Source organism: Pseudochaenichthys georgianus, chromosome 17, assembly GCF_902827115.2.
Source record: "Pseudochaenichthys georgianus chromosome 17, fPseGeo1.2, whole genome shotgun sequence".
In the NCBI taxonomy this organism is placed as follows: Eukaryota; Metazoa; Chordata; class Actinopteri; order Perciformes; family Channichthyidae; genus Pseudochaenichthys; species Pseudochaenichthys georgianus.
The window spans coordinates 31,178,635-31,202,480 of NC_047519.1; the positions used below are offsets into that span (position 1 = coordinate 31,178,635).

Genomic DNA, 23,846 nt, shown 5'->3' on the forward strand with positions numbered 1-23,846 from the left:
TGTCATGCGATACGCTTTAATTGACATTCTCAGTAATAAAAACAAACGTAGATGACACCACAGTTCCGCTGTTTCCCTTCCACACAGCAGCTTTAAAAAAAAAAGCGAAGATTTCCATGGATTCAAAAGTTGAGCAATGTTCAATTTTTGAAGCTGAGCTGGAAGCGTCAGCCAATCAAATCCCGTTTATGCAAATCTGACAGTACAAGCTCTATGGGATTAGTTTTGTATCATAAAGATAGAGCAACACTTTCTCAGAATAAAGCAAAACTAGGAGTTTAAAAGAAGAAAAAAAACTGAGTCAAGCAAAATAAAATACATTTCAAAAATAAAACTATAGGTTGCAAACAAATCCTTTGTGTAATCATGTAAACTATAAGTATTTTTCTTTATTTTAACATTTTTTGTTTGCAGTTCTTGTTTCTTCTTTCTCAATGATCAGACTTTTGCTCTCGCTGCAGCTTTCTCTTTTGCGCTCCCTGATTTTTTTTGGAGATTCTGACACAAACATCCCAGGTGGGCGGGACTTTCAGGAGTCCCATAAAGCGCTAGCCAATCAAACCGCGTTTAAGCTGGGAGAGCCGGACCGCAGTTCATTTCCTCATATTCCAAACGAGAAATTACGGTAGCAAATCACCCGGTTCTTTACGACCAGAACTATTTACCGGGATACAAACCGGAGGAAGCAGGCATGGAGGGAGGTGGCAGAGACAGTGGGTGAAACTGGTAGGTTTTCGCCTGTTTGGGGAGTTTATATATATATTGCTCGCATAAAATCCCCGGGGTTTTTTGCTTTGTATGTCGGGGGCGGGAGATTCATGTGATTGGTTGTTGGTCGCAAAAAATCCCCAAGGTCTCAGACACGCCCAGCTCCAAGATTTTTTCAAAGCTGCTGTGTGGACGGACCGTTAGTATAACTAACGCCCCAGGTGCCTTTTATAATTTATGTTTTGATTCAAAGACACACCTTCCTCGCACATTGTTCACGCTCTGACAACCACTTACACACCATGGATGTTTTATCACACACACAATAATTAAAAGTTTAAAAAAAACGCCCGCATGCCCTCTCACCCACGTCAGAAATGGTACAGTCCAACAGAGAACGCACCAATCAGGTTGCGTGTGACTGAAAATAGAGGGCTCGTCCAGGAAGCCGGTGAGTGGGGGGAAGACGACTTGGAAAAAAGAACAATGGGAGTAGAAGTAGAAACCCTTAGACCAGGAGACGGTAAGAATTGTAGCATTTTTATTCATTTACCCAACAAAATAAATATATTTCACTTGGTTTTTTTCAACCACCTTTTATTGTGTCTCATTTCAGGAAGAACCTTTCCACAAAAGGGACAGACTGTGTTCGTGCACTACGTTGGTAAGATCTAACGTTGATTCAAAAATGACCGGTCAAAGGTTGTTCAATTGGTGAATCTTTTATTTGTGATAGCTAATATAACCCGTTTACAAATCAACCTGTGGTCGATTACAATCTCAAACAGCTGGTGGAGCTTCAGATCGTGGAAATGGCGTACTGGCTTTGGGTTGAGTCAGTGGGTCGGTGACGCTTGCATGTCTGTTCGTTACGGAAATATTAGCATGAACACGCTTAGCTTAGCACAAGGACTGGAAACAGGCAAACAACTAGCCTAGCTCTGTCAATAGTTAAGAATGCTAATCTGAAACCCACATGTTGGTCATTTAATACTTCATATATCGTTTGTTAAATCTCTGCGATTATTAATAGCCAACAGTATCGCTTACCTTTGAATCCCCGTCATTAGGCTAACATAAGCTAACCGTGCTGTATGTTTAGCTACATATATATATATTGCATTCAAAAAACATTCCTTTACCTGTTTTTAAATTTAAATGAATGCAATAGAAAAATAAAGCACACCGAGCGAATAGACCAGAGGAAGAAGAAGTACTCGTTTACTTGAGTTAAAGCAGAAATACCACAACGTGCGAATACTTAGTTACAAGTAAAAGTGCTGAATGGCAAATGTTACCCAAGTACAAAAGGTATCCGCATAAAAATATACTCAAAGTGCCGAGATTAAAAGTACTCAATACGCAGACTCCTTGGTGCTGACTTTGCAAAATAAGCAATAATGTTAACAAGTGTTTTTTTTCCTGTTACAGGCACGCTGACAAATGGAAACAAGTTTGACTCCTCCAGGGACCGAGGACAGCCCTTCAAATTCAAGATTGGACAAGGACAGGTCATCCGAGCCTGGGATGAGGGTGTAGCTCAGGTGAGGCAGAGGAGACCTTCACACATGTCACTCTTCATGATGGTTCACTCATCTTTTGGGTAGGCCCTGTAATGGGGCTGGCCAAAATGGCAAACTATTTATATTTTAATATCATTTACAACTGAAATTGCTGAAATGCAATATGTGTCTACAATTGCAAGGCATTTAAGCTATACACCTGTGCCACCTGCTCTTCATGTCATGGTAATTCATATTAAGACATGGGTTATTCCATACAGCTGTGAACTGTTGTTGCCTAAGGTTTTTCAAACTGACCACTGACATCCTTTATGGTTAAATCAGTTGTAACATAGCTTAAAGCAGAAAAGTCAGCTCATTAATTCAGCTGTTTCTATTCTTAAGGTGAGACACCCCAGGTGAATAGGGTACTTTTTTTATCTTAAAGGTATCAGCTAGAAATGTCTCCAGTTAATTACTTACAATAGGGCAATTGTTTTTTGTATTACAAGTTTTCTGAAATAGCATGTTTAAATATGCAAATGGTCAATTACCTAATTAAATATGCACATATTTTAACACATTTCAGGAATCGAAATCTGAACTTTGGATAACGCCAGGTTCAAAATTCTTGTTTCATTTTGTAGTCATATTAGTATCTAAGGCTTTTACAGAAGGGATATTGGATATCTCTTTTTATCACTCCATAAATCAGAAAATACTGTCAACAGCCCTAAAATATCAATTTTCACCATGTTTTTAGGTATACAATGTTGTATAATTCAGGCTATGAATGATATATGAACAAACCCTTCTGTAAAAGCCTTCATAATATTGATTGTTGTGGTCTTCTCTGTGAATGTTTTTTTCGCCGTTCTTTTGCCATTTTGAGATTTCAATTTCTAGCGGAAAGCTAACCAGGAAGTGTTTTAGCACACCATGTGACGCATCTGAACGAATCACGTTGTCAGAAATTGACACCAGCCAATGAGATTTCGTTTCTTGGTTTAAGACCCCTTTGTGCTTTCACGATTGGTTGCTGATACAAAGGAAATGACCATATTTGGATCTGATGAGATTGTGCAGGAGAGACACAGCTTTCCAACGATATCTCTGTTGACATGCTGCACACAGCGGTCGTGGTACTTTATGTTACGTTAGAATGCTAACTTTTGGTGAATTTAGGAGAAATCTACAGACGCAAATAGACAAACTATAGTAAAATAAACACTTAAATGTGTATTTTGTACGTTTTCCTTTCAAAAGCCTCAAAGAAAACATGTTATGGAATCAAAATAGCTCAAAATTGACCAGTACTTGAAAAACGATGTTTTTGCCTGCCGTGTCTCGCCTTAATCATTCTGATATCAGCAGACGGCTAACTAGCTCGTGTTAGCTACCCAGCAAGTAGACACTAACTGAACACAGTAAAACCTGCTCTCTATCTGTCAACTTCCACCTTACCACATATAATATCTCCTTATAAACACACGCTCAGCAGCACTCCGCTCAGTTTGCAGTCTTCTTTTGGGCCATTACATTTGCTAAGAGAAAGTGTTGGCTACACATGTAATCTGCAGCAGGTGCCACCATTTAACTATTCATGTATTCATAACAGCTGATATTGCCAAATATCACCCACATATTATTTGTAACTGAGCATAACCCTTTTTTTTTTTTTTTTTGCAAGCCACCACAAATGAATTTTTTATGAACTTCCCAGCCCTGCAGTGCAAATGGTTGAATGTGTTCTGGGACCGAAGTAGCTTTCCAGTCAAAGCACAACTAACAAAATGGGGGCTGAAGAAGAAAAGACTTGCATGATTCAGTCAAGGGGGTTAATCAAATAATTGATTTGCACTGTGGGAATTTTAGAATGCAGTGTTTTTGGAGCTTTGGGTTCTTCAACAGAGATGACAAATATACGAATCCCCCATTTTACATCACACCATATTGATAACTTTTATGTAACTCGCTCTTCCTTCCTTTGACAGATGAGCGTCGGCCAGATGGCCCGGTTGACGTGCTCGTCGGACTACGCGTACGGAGCGAGAGGATTCCCGCCCGTCATCCCAGGAAATTCCACTCTCATCTTTGAGGTGGAGCTGCTGAGTATCAGCTGAAGTTGAAGGTTGATCTTCAGTTACTTATTCCACCAACATCCGTCACAAATAACTGTTGATTAAAGGTGCTGTCAATAGCATTTATAAACATGTATTAATCATTGTAGACATCCTTTTGATATCTTGATGATGGAGACCAATTAGACTAATGTCGGCAGTATTGATGGTGCATAATTGACACCTTGAAAAACATGACGCAGTACATCATTTTGAGAAATATGCCTTTTTCTCCCAGGATTCATGTGGCCTCCATTTTTACATTTGTATGATAAATCTTAAAGCACATCACATACATAATGTAACGCCGGCAAAAGACAATGAAACATTGATTAGAAAGACTACTGTGTTGTTGTTTTTTGCATGTGCCATAAACAAGAATATAACTACTGAATCAGCATAACAAATATTTTAATATAATGTCTCGGAAGTAGTGGAATGATTAATTTTAAAAAATGCACTTGAAAGAACTTTTAATGAAGAGCTTATTTGTTCCCTTTTTTGCATTAATGTATCCCTCCATCAGATGTATTGATTTGACGGCTCAAAACTTTGACAAAATGTTAAGAAGCGCTTGCAGACAAAAAACGGCTTGTGTTTTCATTTTTCATCCCTCCTTGTGTTGCCTTTTGACCATATTACATTTTGAAACCTGACCCTTTACACTATCAAGTGTCCTTGTGTTGTCATGCTTAAAGTTTCTTTTATTGTGTCATCCATTAGAAATGTTTTTCTGGGGTATTGCATTCTTGCATTAAAATATATGAAAACAATCTGAGTTGTCCAATTGATCTTTCCTTTGAAAACGTTTAGAGTTATCCCTAAGTAAGTTAAGGATGTGTAAATGTATAGCTGATAAAAAATAACATTTACATTCCTCTCTTGCCGACTACTAAATATGTTGTATTGGCCCACAGCATTCTCAAAAAAGCTCCTCCCTAAGATATAACGAAATAATTTGTAATCAAATGGCTTCACGTGTCTAGTTATAGGATGGTTGTGTCTGTGGCCATCTAGTGGGGAAACCTGTGAATACATTAGAGACCTACATGCTGGTGCCTTCACTTGCTCCCTGTAATCTTTAGTTTTAAACCCTCCTGTAGGCAAGCGTCTCAAAATAGTATTTGCTACAAACAATGTCATGTCCAAATGAACCGATGTTCATGTTTTGCTATTAGGTGGAGACTTGCCATATGCAAGAGTTACAATGTGTTTTTAAGTATGGCAATTTGCATCTTACAATATGACAAACCCCTTTTCAAATATCCAAACAATTAATTGTGCAAAATGTAACGCATTTCAAAGTAAATGCACCAATCTAGAAATAGTGAGAATTAAGAGACTGGAGAATAAACAATCTTGTGCTCTTGTAAACAATGTCTTCAAAAAAGTCATAACCCAGCATAAAGCCCTATAAGTAAAAGTGTTTGGGTTGATAATGAAAAGTGAAGATTCCCACTGCACTTGAAGGCACCGTTTGGTCCAGGCTCTCATCACCGAGCAGCGGTGTTTTATTCCTGAGACTGAATTGACGCACAGATGATCTGCGGATAATCCAAACCTCTATCATAAACATGGCGCAAATGTACCGTTAGTCTAGATTAAGTCATACTTTTCTTTGACTTTTTCTCATAAAACGAGTGGGCACTTTTTTTCAACTTCACAAATCGCGATTTTGTACTTTCCCTGTCAGAAGCGCAAACTCATTGCTTCAAATTAAATGTTTGAGCATTTAACATGCGTTACGAGCTGAGGGGCAGGATGGCGATGACCCTGACCAACACATGTCATCTCCTCACAGGACTAGTTATTGTTTTCCAATTACAAATAAGCTTCATGAAGCTGAAATCCGTGTATGGTAAGTAAATAAATATGTCTTGAATCTGCTAATACTAAAGTAAAATATTATTTGTAAGTCATATTATGTATGTATATAAGTCGGTACACTAAACTAGCTAACCTAACTAATGATCAAATGTAACCTATAGCTTCAAAGTTTCCTATGGTTCTGCGTCATATTTGTGTTGGTTTTACTTGTAATTAATGTTATAAATATTGTGTTATTGGTTTGAAAGATATGTTTAGTTCTACACCAATACCTATATGATATGCCAAGTACAGAACATTTGGCAGATCTTTTGACATGTTCTTATCTTTCTCAGTGTGTTCCCTTGTGTTTTTGCAGCTAAGTGGAAAATAGTTGATACAAAAATGTAGACCACATTAAAATTGCATAATTTTAATAATTTATAATACCCTCTTTGGAGATACCGGGGGAATACATTGACATGTCAGTGTCCTGTAGTTGTTGGAGCCATTTGCAGCTTTATAGGCAGTGTGTTGTGTTTTTTTTAAAGGTTTTCTCTGAAGCATCTGGGTTTGTTTTTACCTGGTTTGTGCCAGAACTTGTAGCTATTTTCTGTGGCAAACAACCCTTAACCTTACAAATGTTTATTTCCAGTTCAAAAGAGTGAATGAGTGAGCTGTATTGAATTGCATAATAAGTCTCACTTGTGTTGATCTACAGACCATTTAACACAATCTGAGTGGCAGTAATTGAACCGTTACTCCATAATAACCAATAAAAGCTCTTGGTACCACTACAGATTATGTAGCATCAGAACACAGGGCCACCGTGTGACAGAAATATAGACAGAACACCCACGTCAGCCCGGCCTCACATGCCTGGTCCTGGATCTGCTGGTGTGAAGAATGTGAAGCATGCTTTCACCCTCCGCTGTGAAAAGAGAAATTAGGACGCTCTGTTGTCACTGGAAGAGTGGGGGGGGGGGGGGGGGGGGGGGCACTGACCAACAGGATCGCCACATGGCACACACCGGGGGTTTGTTTATGTACTTATGAGAGTGAGAAGGAGAGGCAGGAGTTTGTTTACTTATGTTTGAGACGTTCATATAGGCCTTCTCCACATTCCCTTAACACACAGTTTCCTTTATATATGTCCTTCTATGGAAGTTAAAAAAGTCATTTGTTCCCCATCTTACATTTAAAGTATGTTGTGTTTCAGTTTCCAAGCTCTTCATGGAAGCTTTATGTTTAACTGGAGTGAAACATGTGTGCATCATTTTAAACTAATTTCCCCAAAGTGGAGCATGGTAGATTTGGTACATTAAGATATATAGAAAAGCAACTATAAGATTAAAAAAATATGAATTCAATAAATAAGAGCTTCAAAATGTGTCAACGGAAAGAAAATGAAGCGGCCTCTATTTTGATTAGCTTAATCACTTTTTGGAAAAAATGAACTTATCTCCCCTTATTTGTTCCTCAGGAGTGTACCACGCTGACCCCCCGGGACTGTCCTCTCCAGAGGGAGCGTGGTATGAGGTCACGGAGAACAACAGGCCCACCGAGAGGAGTCCCCGGGCCCCTGGCTGGGCTGCAGACAAGAGGGGCCACTACAGAGACAAGCACCAACCAGAGGAACTAGACCCAGAGCTGCTGATGGAGGAGGGACACGACAACTCCACTCAGATTGTGGTAAAGATATTTACCGAAAAGAGAGGTTTAACAGCTGAAGAAGTACAATTTGAAATATTTTAATAACTGAAAGTAACTGAATGTATTCAGTTTACGATTATAATGGCAGTTCTCGCGGATGAAAACTTGACAGAAATAGTTTAAATGTTGGTCTGAAATAATATTATGGATTAAACTGTTCAATATGATATAAATGAATGTTATACATAAACAGCTTACATGTTCTTTCCTGTAAGTACATGTGATGACATTTGGAGAATTTTCTGTTTTTCATGTTTAATACATACAAATAATTGGCAAGAAAGACTAGAGGGAACAATTAAAAGCAATTATTTTAGTTTCTCAAAATGGTTGTCCTCTTTGGAACAAGAATCTGAAAATATTGGAAATCCGCAACGAACACGACTAATTTATATTATTTTTTAACTTAAAGGGGACCTATCATGCAAAATGCACTTTTGTACTTCTCTTATACATGAATATGTGTCCCCGGTGTGTCAGGGAACTCACCAAGTGTCAGAAAACACAACCCTCTCTTTTCCTCCATACCCAAATCTCTAAAAACGGGGCTGCAACGGAGCTGATTATTATTTGAATTGTTCTGATGTCAGAAAAGGGGTGCTCCGCCTATGGACAACTCTCCACCTATCTTGGGAATGAGAGACCGCTCGAAATCGCTGGAGACGCTGTAGTACATATGCCAGGCCTGTAAGCGGCGCTGTAGTCTGCCACAAAAGCAGAATCAGCCCTTGCAAAAACAGGGCTGGAAAAGAGCAAATAGAGCGAAATGAGGCATGGCTAAAATGCATGATCTGTTTGGTATTTTGAAAAACAAACTTCACAGACATGTTTTATATAGGTATGGCCCTACAATATATGTTTCAAATATAGCATAATAGGTCCACTTTAAGTTAGCCTTTTGTGATTGCTTTATGAGCAGCACATGTTTTACTTTCCATACCTGTCAAAAGTTAAAACTCATAAGCCGCTTTCACACCGCAGGACTTGCGGTACTTTAGTGCCGGCACTAAAGTACCACTAAAGTACCACGGCACTAAATCCGCCAGGGGGCTAGTGCCAATCGCATTCACACCGCAGTACTTTCCCTGAGGCACGATTACGCTGACGTCACTTCGTCTTCTTCTTCTCTGGGTTTACTGGCAGGCCGCAAAACCACTTCACGGCGAGTACAACAAAAAAACGAGAGAAGAAGAACTACACGGGGGGGGGGGGTATAAAGCCCATCCGCTGTATGAGACGTTTGTTTACTTTCCGACCTCAGACATGATGGAGTTCATAAGGGTAATTTACAAATAAAATACCCCATTATAACAATGGACTTTATCTTTATGTATTTATTATATATTGCCCCCTCAGGCTGATTTTGGAAAGGACATCAACCCTTGTTTGGTGTTTTTCCCTTATTTATCTAAAACAAATATATGACATGATAAATTACTTGTGTTTATGTGTGTAAGACTTGTGTTTCTGATAAATTCAACCACCGACACCTGTCTGCTCTCACATTCTTCTATTCTGCAAATTTGGGGTGGGACACAATAAATAAACCTCTCTGAAGAACCAGCACCTTACCGTGGTAGAGAGGTTTGTGTGCCCTGATGAACCTGGGGGCTGTGTTGTCTGGAACCTTGTGTTCCTGGTAGGGTCTCCCATGGCAAATTGGTCTCAGGCAAGGGGCCAGACTAAGATTGGTTCAAAAGACCTCATGAAAGGAAAAACAAGAAGTGAGGATACCCGGCCCGGAGGAAGCCCGGGGTCCCCTTCTGGAGCCAGGCCCAGAAGGAGGACTCGTCGGCGAGCGTCTGGTGGCCGGGGTTGCCACGGAGCCCGGCCGGGCCCAGCCCGAAAAGGCAACGTGGGCAACACCTCCGCTTCTCTGTCCCGCGGGCCCACCACCTACGGGAAACATCGATGGGGTCGGGTGCGCTGCCAGACGGGTGGCAGTGAAAGCGGAGGGTCTCGACGGACCAGACCCGGGCGACAGAAGCTGGCTTTGGGGACGTGGAACGTCACCTCTCTGGGGGGGAAGGAGCCGGAGCTTGTGCGGGAGGTGGAGCGGTACCAGTTGGATCTGGTTGGGCTCACCTCTACGCACAGCGTCGGCTCTGGAACCTTACTTCTGGATAGGGGTTGGACTCTATTCTTCTCCGGAGTTGCTCAAGGTGTGAGGCGCCGGGCGGGTGTGGGGATACTCACAAGTCCCCGGTTAGGTGCTTCGTTGTTGGAGTTTACCCCAGTGGACGAGAGGGTCGCCTCCCTACGCCTGCGGGTTATGGGGGGGAAAACTCTGACTGTTGTGTGTGCTTATGCACCCAACAGCAGTTCAGAGTATTCGGCCTTCTTGGAGACCCTGGAAAGAGTCCTGTATGGGGCTCCTGAAGGGGACTCCTTAGTCTTGCTGGGAGACTTCAACGCACATGTGGGCAATGATGGAGACACTTGGAGGGGCGTGATTGGGAGGAACGGCCCCCCTGATCTGAACCGGAGTGGTGGTTTGTTACTGGACTTCTGTGCTAGTCATGGATTGGCCATAACAAACACCATGTTCGAACATAAGGATGCTCATAAGTGTACGTGGTACCAGAGCACCCTAGGCAGAAGGTCCATGATCGATTTCGTTATCGTATCATCGGACCTGAGGCCGTATGTTTTGGACACTCGGGTAAAGAGAGGGGCGGAGTTGTCAACTGATCACCATCTGGTGGTGAGTTGGGTCGAGTGGCGGGGGAAGCCTCTGGATAGACCTGGTAAGCCCAAACGTGTAGTTCGGGTGAACTGGGAACGTCTGGAGGAGGCCCAAGTTCAGGAGGCCTTCAACTCACACCTCCGGCGGAGCTTTTCGGGCATTCCTGTGGAGGTTGGGGACATTGAACCAGAGTGGTCGGTGTTCAAAGCCTCTATTGCCGAAGCCGCGGTGGGGAGCTGTGGTCTCAAGGTCTTAGGTGCCTCAAGGGGCGGTAACCCTCGAACCTCCTGGTGGACACCGGTGGTCAGGGAAGCCGTCCGACTGAAGAAGGAGGCCTTCAGGGATTTGTTATCCCGGGGGACTCCCGAAGCAGTTGCAAGGTACCGACAGGCCCGAAGGGCAGCAGCCTCATCCGTGGCCGAGGCAAAGCAGCGGGTGTGGGAGAAGTTCGGAGAAGACATGGAGAAGGACTTTCGGGCGGCACCAAAGTTGTTCTGGAAAACTGTCCGACACCTCAGGAGGGGGAAGCAGGGAACCATCCAAGCTGTGTACAGTAAGGATGGGACGTTGTTGACCTCAACTGATGGAGTGTTGGGACGTTGGAAGGAACACTTTGAGGAACTCCTGAACCCGACAACTCCGCCCTCTATGTTAGAGGCAGAGCTGGAGTATGACGGGGGATCAACGCCAATCTCCCGGGGGGAGGTCACTGAGGTCGTCAAACAACTCCACAGTGGCAAAGCCCCGGGGGTGGATGAGATCCGCCCGGAAATGCTGAAGGCTCTGGGTGTTGAGGGACTGTCATGGTTGACACGTCTCATCAACGTTGCGTGGAAGTCGGAAACGGTACCGAAGGAGTGGCAGACCGGGGTGGTGGTCCCCCTTTTCAAAAAGGGGGATCAGAGGGTGTGTGCCAATTACAGAGGCATCACACTACTCAGCCTCCCCGGGAAAGTTTACTCCAAGGTACTCGAAAGGAGGGTCAGGCCGATTGTCGAACCTCAGATTGAGGAGGAACAATGCGGATTCCGTCCTGGTCGTGGAACGACGGATCAGCTTTTTACTCTCGCAAGGATCCTGGAGGGGGCCTGGGAGTACGCTTATCCGGTCTACATGTGTTTTGTAGACTTGGAGAAGGCGTATGACCGGGTTCCCAGGGAGTTACTGTGGGAGGTGCTGCGGGAGTATGGGGTGAGGGGGTCTCTACTCAGGGCCATCCAATCTCTGTACTCCCAAAGCGAGAGCTGTGTCCGGGTCCTCGGCAGTAAGTCGGACCCATTTCCGGTGAGGGTTGGCCTCCGCCAGGGCTGCGCTTTGTCACCAATCCTGTTTGTAATATACATGGATCGGATTTCGAGGCGTAGTCGTGGGGGGGGGGGGTCTGCAGTTCGGTGGACTAAGGATTGCACCACTGCTTTTTGCAGATGATGTGGTTCTGATGGCTTCATCGGTCTGCGACCTTCAGCACTCACTGGATCGGTTCGCAACCGAGTGTGAAGCGGCTGGGATGAGGATCAGCACCTCCAAATCTGAGGCCATGGTTCTCAGCAGGAAACCGATGGACTGTCCACTCCAAGTAGGGAATGAGTCCTTACCCCAAGTGAAGGAGTTCAAGTATCTCGGGGTCTTGTTCTCGAGTGAGGGATCAATGGAGCGTGAGATGGGCCGGAGAATCGGAGCAGCGGGAGCGGTATTGCAGTCGCTTTACCGCACCGTTGTGACGAAAAGGGAGCTGAGCCGGAAGGCAAAGCTCTCTGTCTACCGGGCCATTTTCGTTCCTACCCTCACCTATGGTCATGAAGGAGTCATGACCGAAAGAACGAGATCGCGGATACAAGCGGCCGAGATGGGTTTCCTCCGCCGGGTGGCTGGTGTCTCCCTTAGAGATAAGGTGAGAAGTTCGGTCATCAGGGAGGGACTCGGAGTTGAGCCGCTCCTCCTTCGCGTCGAAAGAAGCCAGTTGAGGTGGTTCGGGCACCTAGTTAGGATGCCACCTGGGCGCCTCCCTAGGGAGGTGTTCCAGGCACGTCCAGCTGGGAAGAGACCAAGGGGTAGACCTAGGACCAGGTGGAGGGATTATATCTCTTCGCTGGCCTGGGAGCGCCTTGGGATCCCCCAGTCAGAGCTGGTTGATGTCGCCAGGGAAAAGAAAGTTTGGGGCTCTCTGCTGGAACTGCTACCCCCGCGACCCGACCACGGATAAGCGGGAGAAGATGGATGGATGGATGGATGGACACAATAAATAAAGCTTCGCCAGTTTGTTTGTTTTATTGCACAGTCAAGACATAACAATAACGGCATCATGCTGTTCCAGGTGTGTCGTATGCATGTAAATTGAAGTTAAATAACAGTGTGAAATGTAAAATAAAGTGTAAGTAGTTTCAAAACAATGTAACAGTGGCAATATATATAGCAGCAGACACACCTTAGTGCAAGTTAGGTGTCAGTATTAAAAAACAGTGGCAATATATATATATAATAACAATAGAAAATCGTTACCACTCTTATTATTGTGGTCTTTAATTTTTTTATAGTCCTGCCTGAGTTTCTTTATTTTTACCCGGCATCCGTGTGCACTGTGCACGATTCCCAGCTCAAGTAGCGAACATCGCTCAAAACATTTGGAGTTGGGAACTGCTTTCTGTAGAAGCTGCTGCATCCCGTCCTTGAAGTAAATTGCCAGAAGCGCCGACACTTCCTCATCATTCCACCGCTCCGGTGTTGTAGTACGTGTGGTCATAACTGCTTTAAAGTACAAAAAAACTACTCGCTCAGGTGTGGATGTGGTTTTGTAGCGAGGAAAAAAATGGCTGCCTAACAAAACAAATTCAGAGTCTAACGGGGCGTGGTTTGCAATTCGCCCAGCCAATAGAAATAGAATAGAAATTGGCACTCTTTTGTCACCAGGTTCGTACCGCCTCTCTAGCAGGGACTAAAAAGTACCAAAAGAGTTCCAAAAGAGTTCCCGGCACTGAGTAGTCCCGGCGGTGTGAACGCGACATAATTGGTACTAACGGAACTAAAGTACCAGGGAAAGTCCTGCGGTGTGAACGCGGCTATAGCCTCACTTGCATTGGAGCTCACTTTTTACAGCTCCTTCCTAAAACACGTAGTTTTTTTATATTCATCTTCACATAGTATTTTTTTAATGTTGATTTTAAAGCATTTCAATCCGTGTATTTTTGGTAGGATATTGACCACGCCTACTACACATCCAAAGTGTACGGCTCTGGAGACGGCAGAGATCTGTGGGTGAAGGTGGAGGAGGAGGACGAGGTGAAGCTGTGCGGCCTCCTGTCCAGCACCCACAGGCAGGCAGAGGTAACACAGCGTAGGAAGGAAGGGACCTTCAAATAATATTCAAATTAAATGTTGAAGAAGTTTGATTCCAATTGATTTTGAGACATTGATATACAGTAGTGTGGCTCATCATATTACAGTTTATATTTATACTAGAACATAAGCTGGGTTAACTCAGTAGCATTACAGCTACTTTTTTACAGGATTAAACATTCTGCTTTGTCTGCTCAGGGTGTCCGCGGGGTCTTAAAAAGTATTACAAGTTGATAAATCAATTAGAAAAAATGGCATTTTCCAAGGTATTAAATGTTGTAGCTTGTTTTCAATAAGTATATAAATTGTCCAAAGAGGTTGTATTCTACAGTGTGCCTGAATGTAATCATTGCGTAGGTGTGTGTGATTCTGTGTAGTTTATTTATGGCGTCCCGTTGGATTTGACGTCATCAGAACAGGACATCGCACGCTCACTGCTTGATTGCGCGCGAAGGTCCGTTTACGCCGGTTGTTAAAACCTGTTAGACCCCAAACCTGTTTACAGGTCTCAGACTCGAAAATGACATTTCTAGAACAAATGAGCATAACTACACTTCTAAAAGGGGAAAATTAATAATCTTTTTTCTCAAAGTAATGATAAACCTGTGAGTTGGATGTAGAAAAGTCAGAATCAATATAGATGTTTTTTATTTTAAAGAAAATTCACATTGAACATAGTAAAAAACTGTAAATTATAGTGTCCGTCCAAAAATTCTTTTTTACTTATAGTGAAAACACTGTTGCTTGCAGATGTTGTGGTTTCGGACCCGCCGAAAGGTCCGTGGGGCTTAAGACATCGTTATGGGGAAATGCAAGTCTGCATCCAAATGGTTGGAAGATAAGGAGGAAGGACAATCAATACTGTATATAGTAAATGTGTGGTGTGTCGCCAATGTAACCGGTTAAAACTCGAAGTGGCGATGAGGTCTTGAAATGTATGGAAAAGGTCTTAAAAAAGGTTTTACATTTGACTTCAGGATTCCTGCATATACCCTGCTGCTGCATAAGTGTATTTTGACCATCTTTAACAAACAGTTAATAACAGTTTTTCTCTCTCTCTTTTCCAGAGAGTGAATCTCTCCTTCGACTTCCCTTTCTACGGACATATACTAAAGGAAATCACGGTGGCAACTGGAGGTACATCTTTAACCACACGTCTTCTCTTTGGGAGTCGAGAGCTCAGAGTCATGATGAGGCTCTTCGTTCAAAGCAGTTGGAGATTTCATCTTTATTTGGGCTACAAATACAGCTACATTATATGAATACAGACATTTTCGACTGGACGAGAACAAGCTAAGCATTTAATATCAAGATCAAAAAAGACGACCAAAGTCAATATGTTACTTGTATCAAAAATTAAGTTTATTTTTGGTACTAACAATTGAGATAAGCTGATTGAAGCCCAAAGAGTCTGGACGCTGTTTCCTTTGGTAGCTTGAAAGTGCTCTAATTTCCCTCTTTCAAAGCTGAACTAACCCTCATGCTAACCTCTGCGTGTGTTCCTCTCCCAGGATTCATTTACACTGGAGATATAATCCACCGGATGCTCACAGCCACTCAGTACATCGCCCCTCTGATGGCTAACTTCGACCCGAGTCTGTCCAAAAACTCTACTGTGGTTTACTTTGATAACGGTAGTAGACACTGTCATTTTACTCAACTGTCATCTGTTCTTCTTGTGTGGAAAATTGATCTTAAAGGAATGGTCCACTCATTAGATAATTAATCAAAACTTCAGTATTTAGTGAAACGTTATGTTTAAACCATACCCTGAAGAAATCAGCGATATATCACTTTGTCAACACACGGAAACATGGTGGAGTATTTCAGTTCGGACTCGTCAGCAGAGGAACAAGTTTTGACCAATATGAAGAGATTGAATGGGGGAATTCATCCATACATATCAGTATGACAATACGACACCCTCTGTCCTTAGACCCTCACATCGTACAAGGAAAAACTTCCGAAGAAAACCCACAGTTTAAAGGGAACATGGGAGAAACCTCAGGGAGAGCAACAGAGGAGGGATCCCTCTCCCAGGACGGACAGACGTGCAATAGATGCCGTGTGTAAATTGAAAAGATAATACATTTGCAACATAGGTAGTCCAAATGTTTGGAAATGCATGTGTGTATAATGAGAAGATGATATAAGATACTATATGTATGCATGTAGTACCACCCTTGCTAGCGATTCCCTCTCTAGTTTAGCATACTCAGCTTCGTTGTCCCTGGCCATAGAATCACGATTTTATGGGGCCGGAAAAACTGGGGGGAAATACACACTAGCCGGTACTACGCTATATGGAAAGGCCACCAAAAACTGTCCTGGCCTGGACGTTAAAACGGGGCTAGCCGCTGCAATGGAAATGCGCTATAACATACCTTATTCTTACTCCGAGCACTACTTCTGCTCCTCCGTCGCTTCACACTTGCAGAGGGCGATTTCTCAACTGGCCGAACTGGTGTCCTGGTCGGTGATGACACCAGAAAGACCGATGGTACTGCATCTCCATTAAGTAATGGTTGTTCCATAAATCCAATGTTATGTTTTATCATACTCTCAGAGTAGTCGTCCGGAAATGTGAAATGTTCGCTGCATACATGAGCCTGTAAATCTCTCGGTTCGGGCCGGCCACATTTCGCTAGCCACTGCCTCCGAATGTACTTCTTATGCTTAGCTTTTGGCAACAGATTGAACCGAGCATTCCGTGGATTGTTCCTATCCGAATTATGGCAATATTTCGCGATACAGTGAGGCATATTTGAAGAGAGAAACTATAGTAAATAACATGGAGATCAACGTGTCTTCGAAAACCAAACGCATGGATTACGTCACGTCCGAGAAATGGCGGCGCCCACAGTGTTGATGTTATTTCGGTATATAATCAGTTTAAAATCACTGATAATGTCATCGGATTAAAAAAAAAAAGAGAGAGAGAGAGACTGGCAGAGACTGGTCTGTTTTATCGGATAATAATTTTTAAAAAATGAGTGTCATGAGCATACCATTCCTTTAAATGCATTTCAATCAGGAGGAGAGACTTAGTTTGTAGTTGATTACATTTGTATTGCCGTATGCACAATAGCGTTTTGGAGATTAGACCCCATCATACTGTGAAGAATTAAGGGGGAGGAGAAGCCGACTAGAAAGAGTAACCCCCCGGGGTCTAGACACTGGTGGTGGTGAGTACTAAGGGAAAATAAAAGTCCGGAGTGCTGAGGGTTCTTCTGGGCTATCCTGCCTTGGATCTGAAAAACTGGAGGTGAAGGAGGTGGCGGAGGTGAAGGAGGTGGAGGAGGGTTGCATCAATTCTCTGAACGATGCTGTCAGGGGAGAGAAAGAGCAGATTTAAACGTTTTGCCAGGTGTGCTGTGAGTGGCTGTTGGGAATAAGATGCAGCCGATTGGTTTAGCTGGGGTAAATTGCGCCTTTGCTTCTTGAGAAAGGTTTATTTCCCCCATTCGACTCAGCGTCATCCAATTAGTGGGGGGGAGGCATACAAATAAAAATAAAAAGATTCTGCTAAGTCCCTAGCTCAATGAATGTTAGGGACCCAAAATAGTGTCACTACAAAGTACTACCAATCGCAACCAATTTGGGTGGTCAATGTTGGCCTCAACACTTAGTGAATTCTTCGGATTTATGTGGGATATTCCCCCCCCCCCTACCTCCACACACAGACTACACCCCCCCTCCCCTACAGAGTACCCCCCTCCCTCCCCCATCAAGAAAAAAAGAAAAGGCAAACAGCATAGATTCAACATCGATCCAATATTGGCATTTCAATCATTAAAGTCGACCACAATACAACGTTGATTCAATGACATCTTTTCAACATTTAAGGTCCACCATCAATCTTCAACCTTAACCACAAATCAACATTTTTGACCATAATTCAACGTTGATTTAACATCTTTTGCTATCTGGTGAGTGAGGGAGAATTGTGTATGAGCGCGTGGGAACCAGTCTTCCTGAAAGAACTTGCGCTGAGCTTCATTGAAATGACTGTGTGCATGTTCCCCCTGTAGGCACTGCCCTGGTGGTTCAGTGGAACCGGATCCACCTCCAGGATGACATCAGTCTGGGACCGTTCACCTTCCAGGCCGCTCTGCACAGCGACGGACGCATCGTGTTCGCATACAAAGAGGTGACATGTCCTCCCTCCTTCCTGTTCTCCTGTTAATGCGACACTCGTTTAGTTATACAGATTTATTTTTCAAAGATTCCTTTAGACATCAGCGACATCAGCTCTGAGAATCATCCTGTGAAGGTGGGCCTGTCGGACGCTTTCGTGGTGCTTCATAAGATCGAGCAGATCCCAAGTGAGTGGCACATTTGGTGTTTTAAAACTTTGTTTTCCTACCATAGTTTTGCCAGCCGACTCTTTAAACAATACTCTAAATCTCACTAGTTATTAACGACATCATATCCTCTCTGACACGCTGCAGATGTTCGTCGGAGAACCATTTATGAGTATCACAAGGTCGACATCCTCAAGTCCAAAATATCCAATTCTACGGCGGTGGAGATGCTCCCGCTCCCCAGTGAGTCCACTTTGAAATTACTTTTGAAATATATGTTTTGCAAAAATCCACAGTTTGCATTTGTTTCCGCTCAATCGTAGAAACTGAATAACTTGTGATGACAATACAGTCTCAGCAGGATGCTCGGTGTGCATTTGGCTTTAACTCACAGAAGCCGCTCTTCTTCCTCACTCTTCCTCCTCGCTCTTCCTCCTCGCTCTTCCTCCTCGCTCTTCCTCCTCGCCCTTCCTCACTCTTCCTCCTCGCTCTTCCTCCTCGCTCTTCCTCACTCTTCCTCACTCTTCCTCACTCTTCCTCCTCGCTCTTCCTCACTCTTCCTCCTCGCTCTTCCTCCTCGCTCTTCCTCACTCTTCCTCCTCGCTCTTCCTCACTCTCCCTCCTCGCTCTTCCTCACTCTTCCTCCTCGCTCTTCCTCCTCGCTCTTCCTCCTCACTCTTCCTCACTCTTCCTTCTCGCTCTTCCTCCTCGCTCTTCCTCCTCGCTCTTCCTCCTCACTCTTCCTCACTCTTCCTTCTCGCTCTTCCTCCTCGCTCTTCCTCCTCGCTCTTCCTCACTCTTCCTTCTCGCCCTTCCTCCTCGCTCTTCCTCCTCGCTCTTCTTCCTCACTCTTCCTCCTCGCTCTTCCTCACTCTTCCTCACTCTTCCTTCTCGCTCTTCCTCCTCGCTCTTCCTCCTCGCTCTTCTTCCTCACTCTTCTTCCTCGCTCTTCCTCACTCTTCCTCCTCGCTCTTCCTCCTCGCTCTTCCTCGCCCTTCCTCCTCGCTCTTCCTCCTCGCTCTTCCTCCTCGCTCTTCCTCGCCCTTCCTCCTCGCTCTTCTTTCTCACTCTTCCTCCTCACCCTTCCTCCTCGCTCTTCCTCCTCGCTCTTCCTCCTCGCTCTTCTTCCTCGCTCTTCTTCCTCACTCTTCCTCCTCGCTCTTCCTCCTTGCTCTTCCTCACTCTTCCTCCTCACTCTTCCTCCTCGCTCTTCCTCCTCGCTCTTCCTCGCCCTTCCTCGCCCTTCCTCCTCGCTCTTCCTCCTCGCTCTTCCTCCTCGCTCTTCTTCCTCACTCTTCCTCCTCGCCCTTCCTCCTCGCTCTTCCTCCTCGCTCTTCCTCCTCGCTCTTCTTCCTCACTCTTCCTCCTCGCTCTTCCTCCTCGCCCTTCCTCCTCGCTCTTCCTCCTCGCTCTTCCTCCTCGCTCTTCTTCCTCACTCTTCCTCCTCACCCTTCCTCCTCGCTCTTCCTCCTCGTCCTTCCTCCTCGCTCTTCCTCCTCGCCCTTCCTCACTCTTCCTCCTCGCTCTTCCTCCTCGCTCTTCCTCCTCGCTCTTCTTCCTCACTCTTCCTCCTCGCTCTTCCTCACTCTTCCTCCTCGCCCTTCCTCCTCGCCCTTCCTCCTCGCTCTTCCTCCTCGCTCTTCCTCCTCGCTCTTCTTCCTCACTCTTCCTCTTCGCTCTTCCTCACTCTTCCTCCTCGCCCTTCCTCCTCGCCCTTCCTCCTCGCCCTTCCTCCTCGCTCTTCCTCCTCGCCCTTCCTCCTCGCCCTTCTCTGTTTTCTTTATTCTCAGCGTGTCTCCAGTTCTCCAGCTGTGGTCCATGTGTCTCTTCTCAGATCGGCTTTAACTGCAGCTGGTGCAGTCGGCTACAAAGGTAAACTTTGGAAGTCCCTCAGAGAGCACAGACCCACTAAATTCACTTTAATAAAAAAGACATCCTGCGCTGCTTTAGAGTACACAGATGTCCAATGAAATTAAAATGGTATGAAATACAAAGAACGGGAATAGATTTTAAGGGAACATATAGCACTGCTAAAGAAGATGGTCACGTGATGAAGATATTAACATACTGTGTCTACTGTTTACTCGATTTTAATGCACTATTTAAGCAATAGCTCACGACAGGCCGTGGTTCTTCCCGTCTGTACTGGCAGCAAAGGTCCCTTCCTAAAGTGATTTCCATTTAAGGGATTCATTAGATCTCTCAATGTCCTTTTTGGTAGGCTATATATAAAGTCAGGAAGATACACACTTAATCAGATTAACTCAGAAGCCTCACTTTAGCTTGGCTGAATTCTCTCAAAATGAGGAATGCAGATACATTAAAATTGTTTTGGCAAAGTGTGTCCTTGCAGCCATTACAAACAGAGCAGTACATTTCCAGGAAACACTTCCTTACTTTTCAACGAGGAGCAGGTGGGTGTAGTACTGGGATATACCTGAGGCAAATATGGACATACCCTTTAGGTAGGAACCAATTTAAGCTCTGTTTCTCTCTTGCCTTACTACATGTGGAGATATTCAATTGGAGATAGATATGTAAAGAAACATAACATTTGGTTGTGATAAAGCTTTATTGAGATTTGTCCCGTAAACACTTTGTCTTGACCCAGCAGCTCATGTACGTAATATCTACTTCCTTTCTCAGATGCTCCAGTGGCTTTGATCGTAACCGGCAGAACTGGGTCGACCTCGGCTGCCCGGAAGAGGTTCGGATTATTCTAGCATTTTAATAAAAGAAAGTCAAATTCAGTTGAAACTTGTGTCTGAGTTGACAGACGTTTGTTTTCCAGAGGAGAGATCCCCGCTGTCTCCGGCTCACAGACGTCAGCAACACCTCGTCTCGCCAACTCCCACATACGACCGCTGCTGTCATGACGACCGCGATGCATCAGAGGACCTCCAGCACGACCCCCACCCTCCCCCGCAGGACTTCCCCCGCCACCCGCCCGCCAACACACAGCAGCAAGAGCAGAGAAATGATATCCAGTGAGCAGCCTCCAACCAGCAGAGCTGCAGAAGGTCAGCATGCTTTCAGCCATCTAGTAAACAACGTGTGTTACTTAGAAAGTCCTACCACTACTTTTAATAGTCCTTGTTTTGATAGCTTAACATGATGGATTTAGGATCAGATTTCCTTTATTTGTCCTGCAATAAGATAAGATAGAGCTTTATTAATCCCCGTGGGGAAATTCAGTGGTTTAACAGCAACAGGGCGAGGATGAAAAACAGGACAGCACAGATTCAAATGATAAAATAACTATAAAATAAGAAATGAATTAAAAGGAACATATATACATATTGGGTCATATATAGGCTGCATATTGATAGGGAAATGTACATTTTTACAACTGCAGATAAAGTAAAGCGAATAGACTTACATATAACCAAATAATAATAACTAAGTATGCACACGTTTTTACTAATAAAAAACACAATCAGTTACAAAAAGAAATAGCAGATAAGTACACCATGGTTAAAGAGGTAGCTAGTACCGTTTGCCGATTGTAAACAAGTTGAAAGAAAAATAACGGGTGAATTGCACGAGGGTACGTTTTTTATATACAGGTAGTGTTATTGCACATCAGGGGATGTAATGTAAACGTAAGAAATGTCTGTTAAAGTGACAGATTTCAGCTGAGGGCGGGTGCCATCACCATCTAGAGTTCATCCTTGTTGTCTGTGCATGGTAACACAGTGCATTGTGTAAAGGCTGACAGTCAGAGGGTCAACTGGTCAGATATTTCCCAGCCCTCTGTCACAGCGCCATGTTAAATACTGCATAGTGTCCTCAGCTGCTGAAGGATGACTCGATGTATGTTTGCATCTCTGCAGGCAGAGTATAGGATGGCTGCAACGTCCCACTCTAACTGAAGCACTCAGATTTAAGTAGGAAAGGTAGATGGAAAAGCTCTTGATTTTTATTCTTAAAAAACAAGTCCCAAAGTTGATCCCAAATATCTAGAATATTTCCTGGATGTTTCGTAAAGATTTACTTAAAAAGGAAAGTTTGGATAAAATGAAGTGATTCTTTGCAAATGACCGCACACTTTTTGGGACCTACAACAATGGTGTGTAGTGTAGCAGTGTCTCATTAAAAACTGCTGCACCTCCTCAAAAAGCTTGATTACAGTAAACATTTGCGTTTTAAGTTTTTTTAATTCTTTATTCTTAGATGCTTCTACATGTATGATTAATGACCTAGTGTTTGCTTTGATTTAAAATAGTGTATAATGTCAGACTTTCTTTTTCTAGATGACACAAAGATCTCTCTGCACATCAATGAAGCAGGTAAGTCATTCCCCTGCTGTGTGTCTGATCAACATTTTGGTAATTATTTTCAGCAGTTTTCAAGCAAAACTTAAGTCGAAATGTAAATATTTGCATTCAACCTGATAATTAAAGCCACAACGTGTGAACTATTCATATGTTTCCAGCGCTGAAATATCTGCATGCTTCTTTAATACCATTTATATTGAGTCCTTTTGACGAGGAGATGCACATTGTCCAAGTCTATAACCTATAAACCCTCTCTGTAAAGCCCGACACCAGGACCCCCCCGCAGAGAGCGACGAGCGGCTGCAGACTGGGCTGCTGGCGGGTATCGTCATGGTGATAGTTATTATGGGAGCTGCCGTCTTCATGTCCGTCTACATATACACCCACCCCACCTGCAGCGCCAGCCTCTTCTTCATGGAGGTCAGTGACCCCAAAACCTCAAAACTGAAGCTATGACACACTTCCTCTGCACCCTTATATGTAAGTTAAACACAAAATATGCCTTTTATGAGTTTTATTATAACATTCAAAAGCCTCTCTTGGCCTAAAAATGTATTATATTATTTATAATAGTGCAATATACTGTGGAAGATGTTTAAGGGACGTTCCGCAGTGCAGAAAAACACCTCATTCCAATACATAAAAGGTATATAGTGCTATGTTCTGGTCTGCAAAGGTTTTCTATATATTATATCGAAGTAATCCTTGAACAAACCCGTGTTTTTGCTAATTTTTCTGTCGTTTGTTCCCCCTCAGCGGCGACCCACCCGCTGGCCCATCATGAAGTTCAGACGGGGGTCCGGCCACCCCTCCTACGCTGAGGTCGAGGCTCCGGACAAAGACAGCGCGGCCGCCATCGACCCCAAACAGTCGTTCGTGATGTCGGACCGAAGAGAGAGCGAGCAGAAAGAAGGATTCATAGTTCCCGACCAGAGGGAGCGCTTCTTAGTGTCAGAGAGCTCCTGACCCAAAACTACGTATCCCAGAAGGCTTTGGGACAGAGCTGGATCACTATGTGAGGGAGACTTATTATTTTCCACATTTGAGCATTAAAAGAGAAAAACACCGAACCTCTATGAGGAAACAGCAAGGACAGAATAATGTATTTTCACTTTGCTTCACATCTGATAAACCATGAGAGTATTTAATACATACGAACTACATTTACTTTTCTCAGGTCACTCGTTCGTGTTTACTGCGGCGTCAGAGGTGACGTCACTGGATGTTTGTTTTCAGACCATTTATTTCTGAAAGACGTCTGTTATATATGTGTCGTTCCCACACCTTCTTCACAAGCAGGAATCTCATGTTCGGGTGTCACATCCTCATCTCAAAAATACAGGCTCCATTCCTCACCATTACACCCACCTTCATCGGAGCACAGCGTCTCACTGCCG

At 43.9% G+C, this 23,846-nt stretch overlaps 2 protein-coding genes across 2 annotated transcripts; both read left to right on the plus strand.

The window, feature by feature from the left end:
* Positions 1-1,047: 1,047 nt before the first annotated feature.
* Positions 1,048-5,103, plus strand: LOC117462781 (peptidyl-prolyl cis-trans isomerase FKBP1A-like). Its single transcript, XM_034105099.1, has 4 exons — positions 1,048-1,231; positions 1,325-1,372; positions 2,140-2,252; positions 4,205-5,103. Exons 1-4 carry the CDS (start codon positions 1,063-1,065, stop codon positions 4,331-4,333), a joined length of 459 nt encoding a protein of 152 aa, XP_033960990.1. The 5' UTR covers positions 1,048-1,062; the 3' UTR covers positions 4,334-5,103.
* Positions 5,104-6,067: 964 nt separating this feature from the next.
* On the plus strand, positions 6,068-23,415 carry plxdc2a (plexin domain containing 2a). Its single transcript, XM_034105255.1, has 14 exons — positions 6,068-6,188; positions 7,620-7,828; positions 13,725-13,856; positions 14,936-15,005; positions 15,380-15,502; positions 17,900-18,018; positions 18,094-18,193; positions 18,320-18,415; positions 19,963-20,044; positions 20,819-20,879; positions 20,964-21,192; positions 22,426-22,461; positions 22,712-22,869; positions 23,206-23,415. The coding sequence occupies exons 1-14, from the start codon at positions 6,068-6,070 to the stop codon at positions 23,413-23,415; spliced, it is 1,746 nt and encodes a 581-aa protein (XP_033961146.1).
* The last annotated feature ends 431 nt before the right edge of the window (positions 23,416-23,846 follow it).

Coding starts and splice junctions, on each gene's coding strand:
- LOC117462781 (XM_034105099.1), top strand. CDS start 1,063: ATGCCCTCTCACCCACGTCAGAAATGGTACAGTCCAACAGAGAACGCA. Junction 1,232..1,324: donor AACCCTTAGACCAGGAGACG/GTAAGAATTGTA, acceptor GTCTCATTTCAG/GAAGAACCTTTCCACAAAAG. Junction 1,373..2,139: donor TGTGTTCGTGCACTACGTTG/GTAAGATCTAAC, acceptor TTCCTGTTACAG/GCACGCTGACAAATGGAAAC.
- plxdc2a (XM_034105255.1), top strand. CDS start 6,068: ATGCGTTACGAGCTGAGGGGCAGGATGGCGATGACCCTGACCAACACA. Junction 18,194..18,319: donor TAAGATCGAGCAGATCCCAA/GTGAGTGGCACA, acceptor GACACGCTGCAG/ATGTTCGTCGGAGAACCATT. Junction 20,880..20,963: donor ACCTCGGCTGCCCGGAAGAG/GTTCGGATTATT, acceptor TTTGTTTTCCAG/AGGAGAGATCCCCGCTGTCT.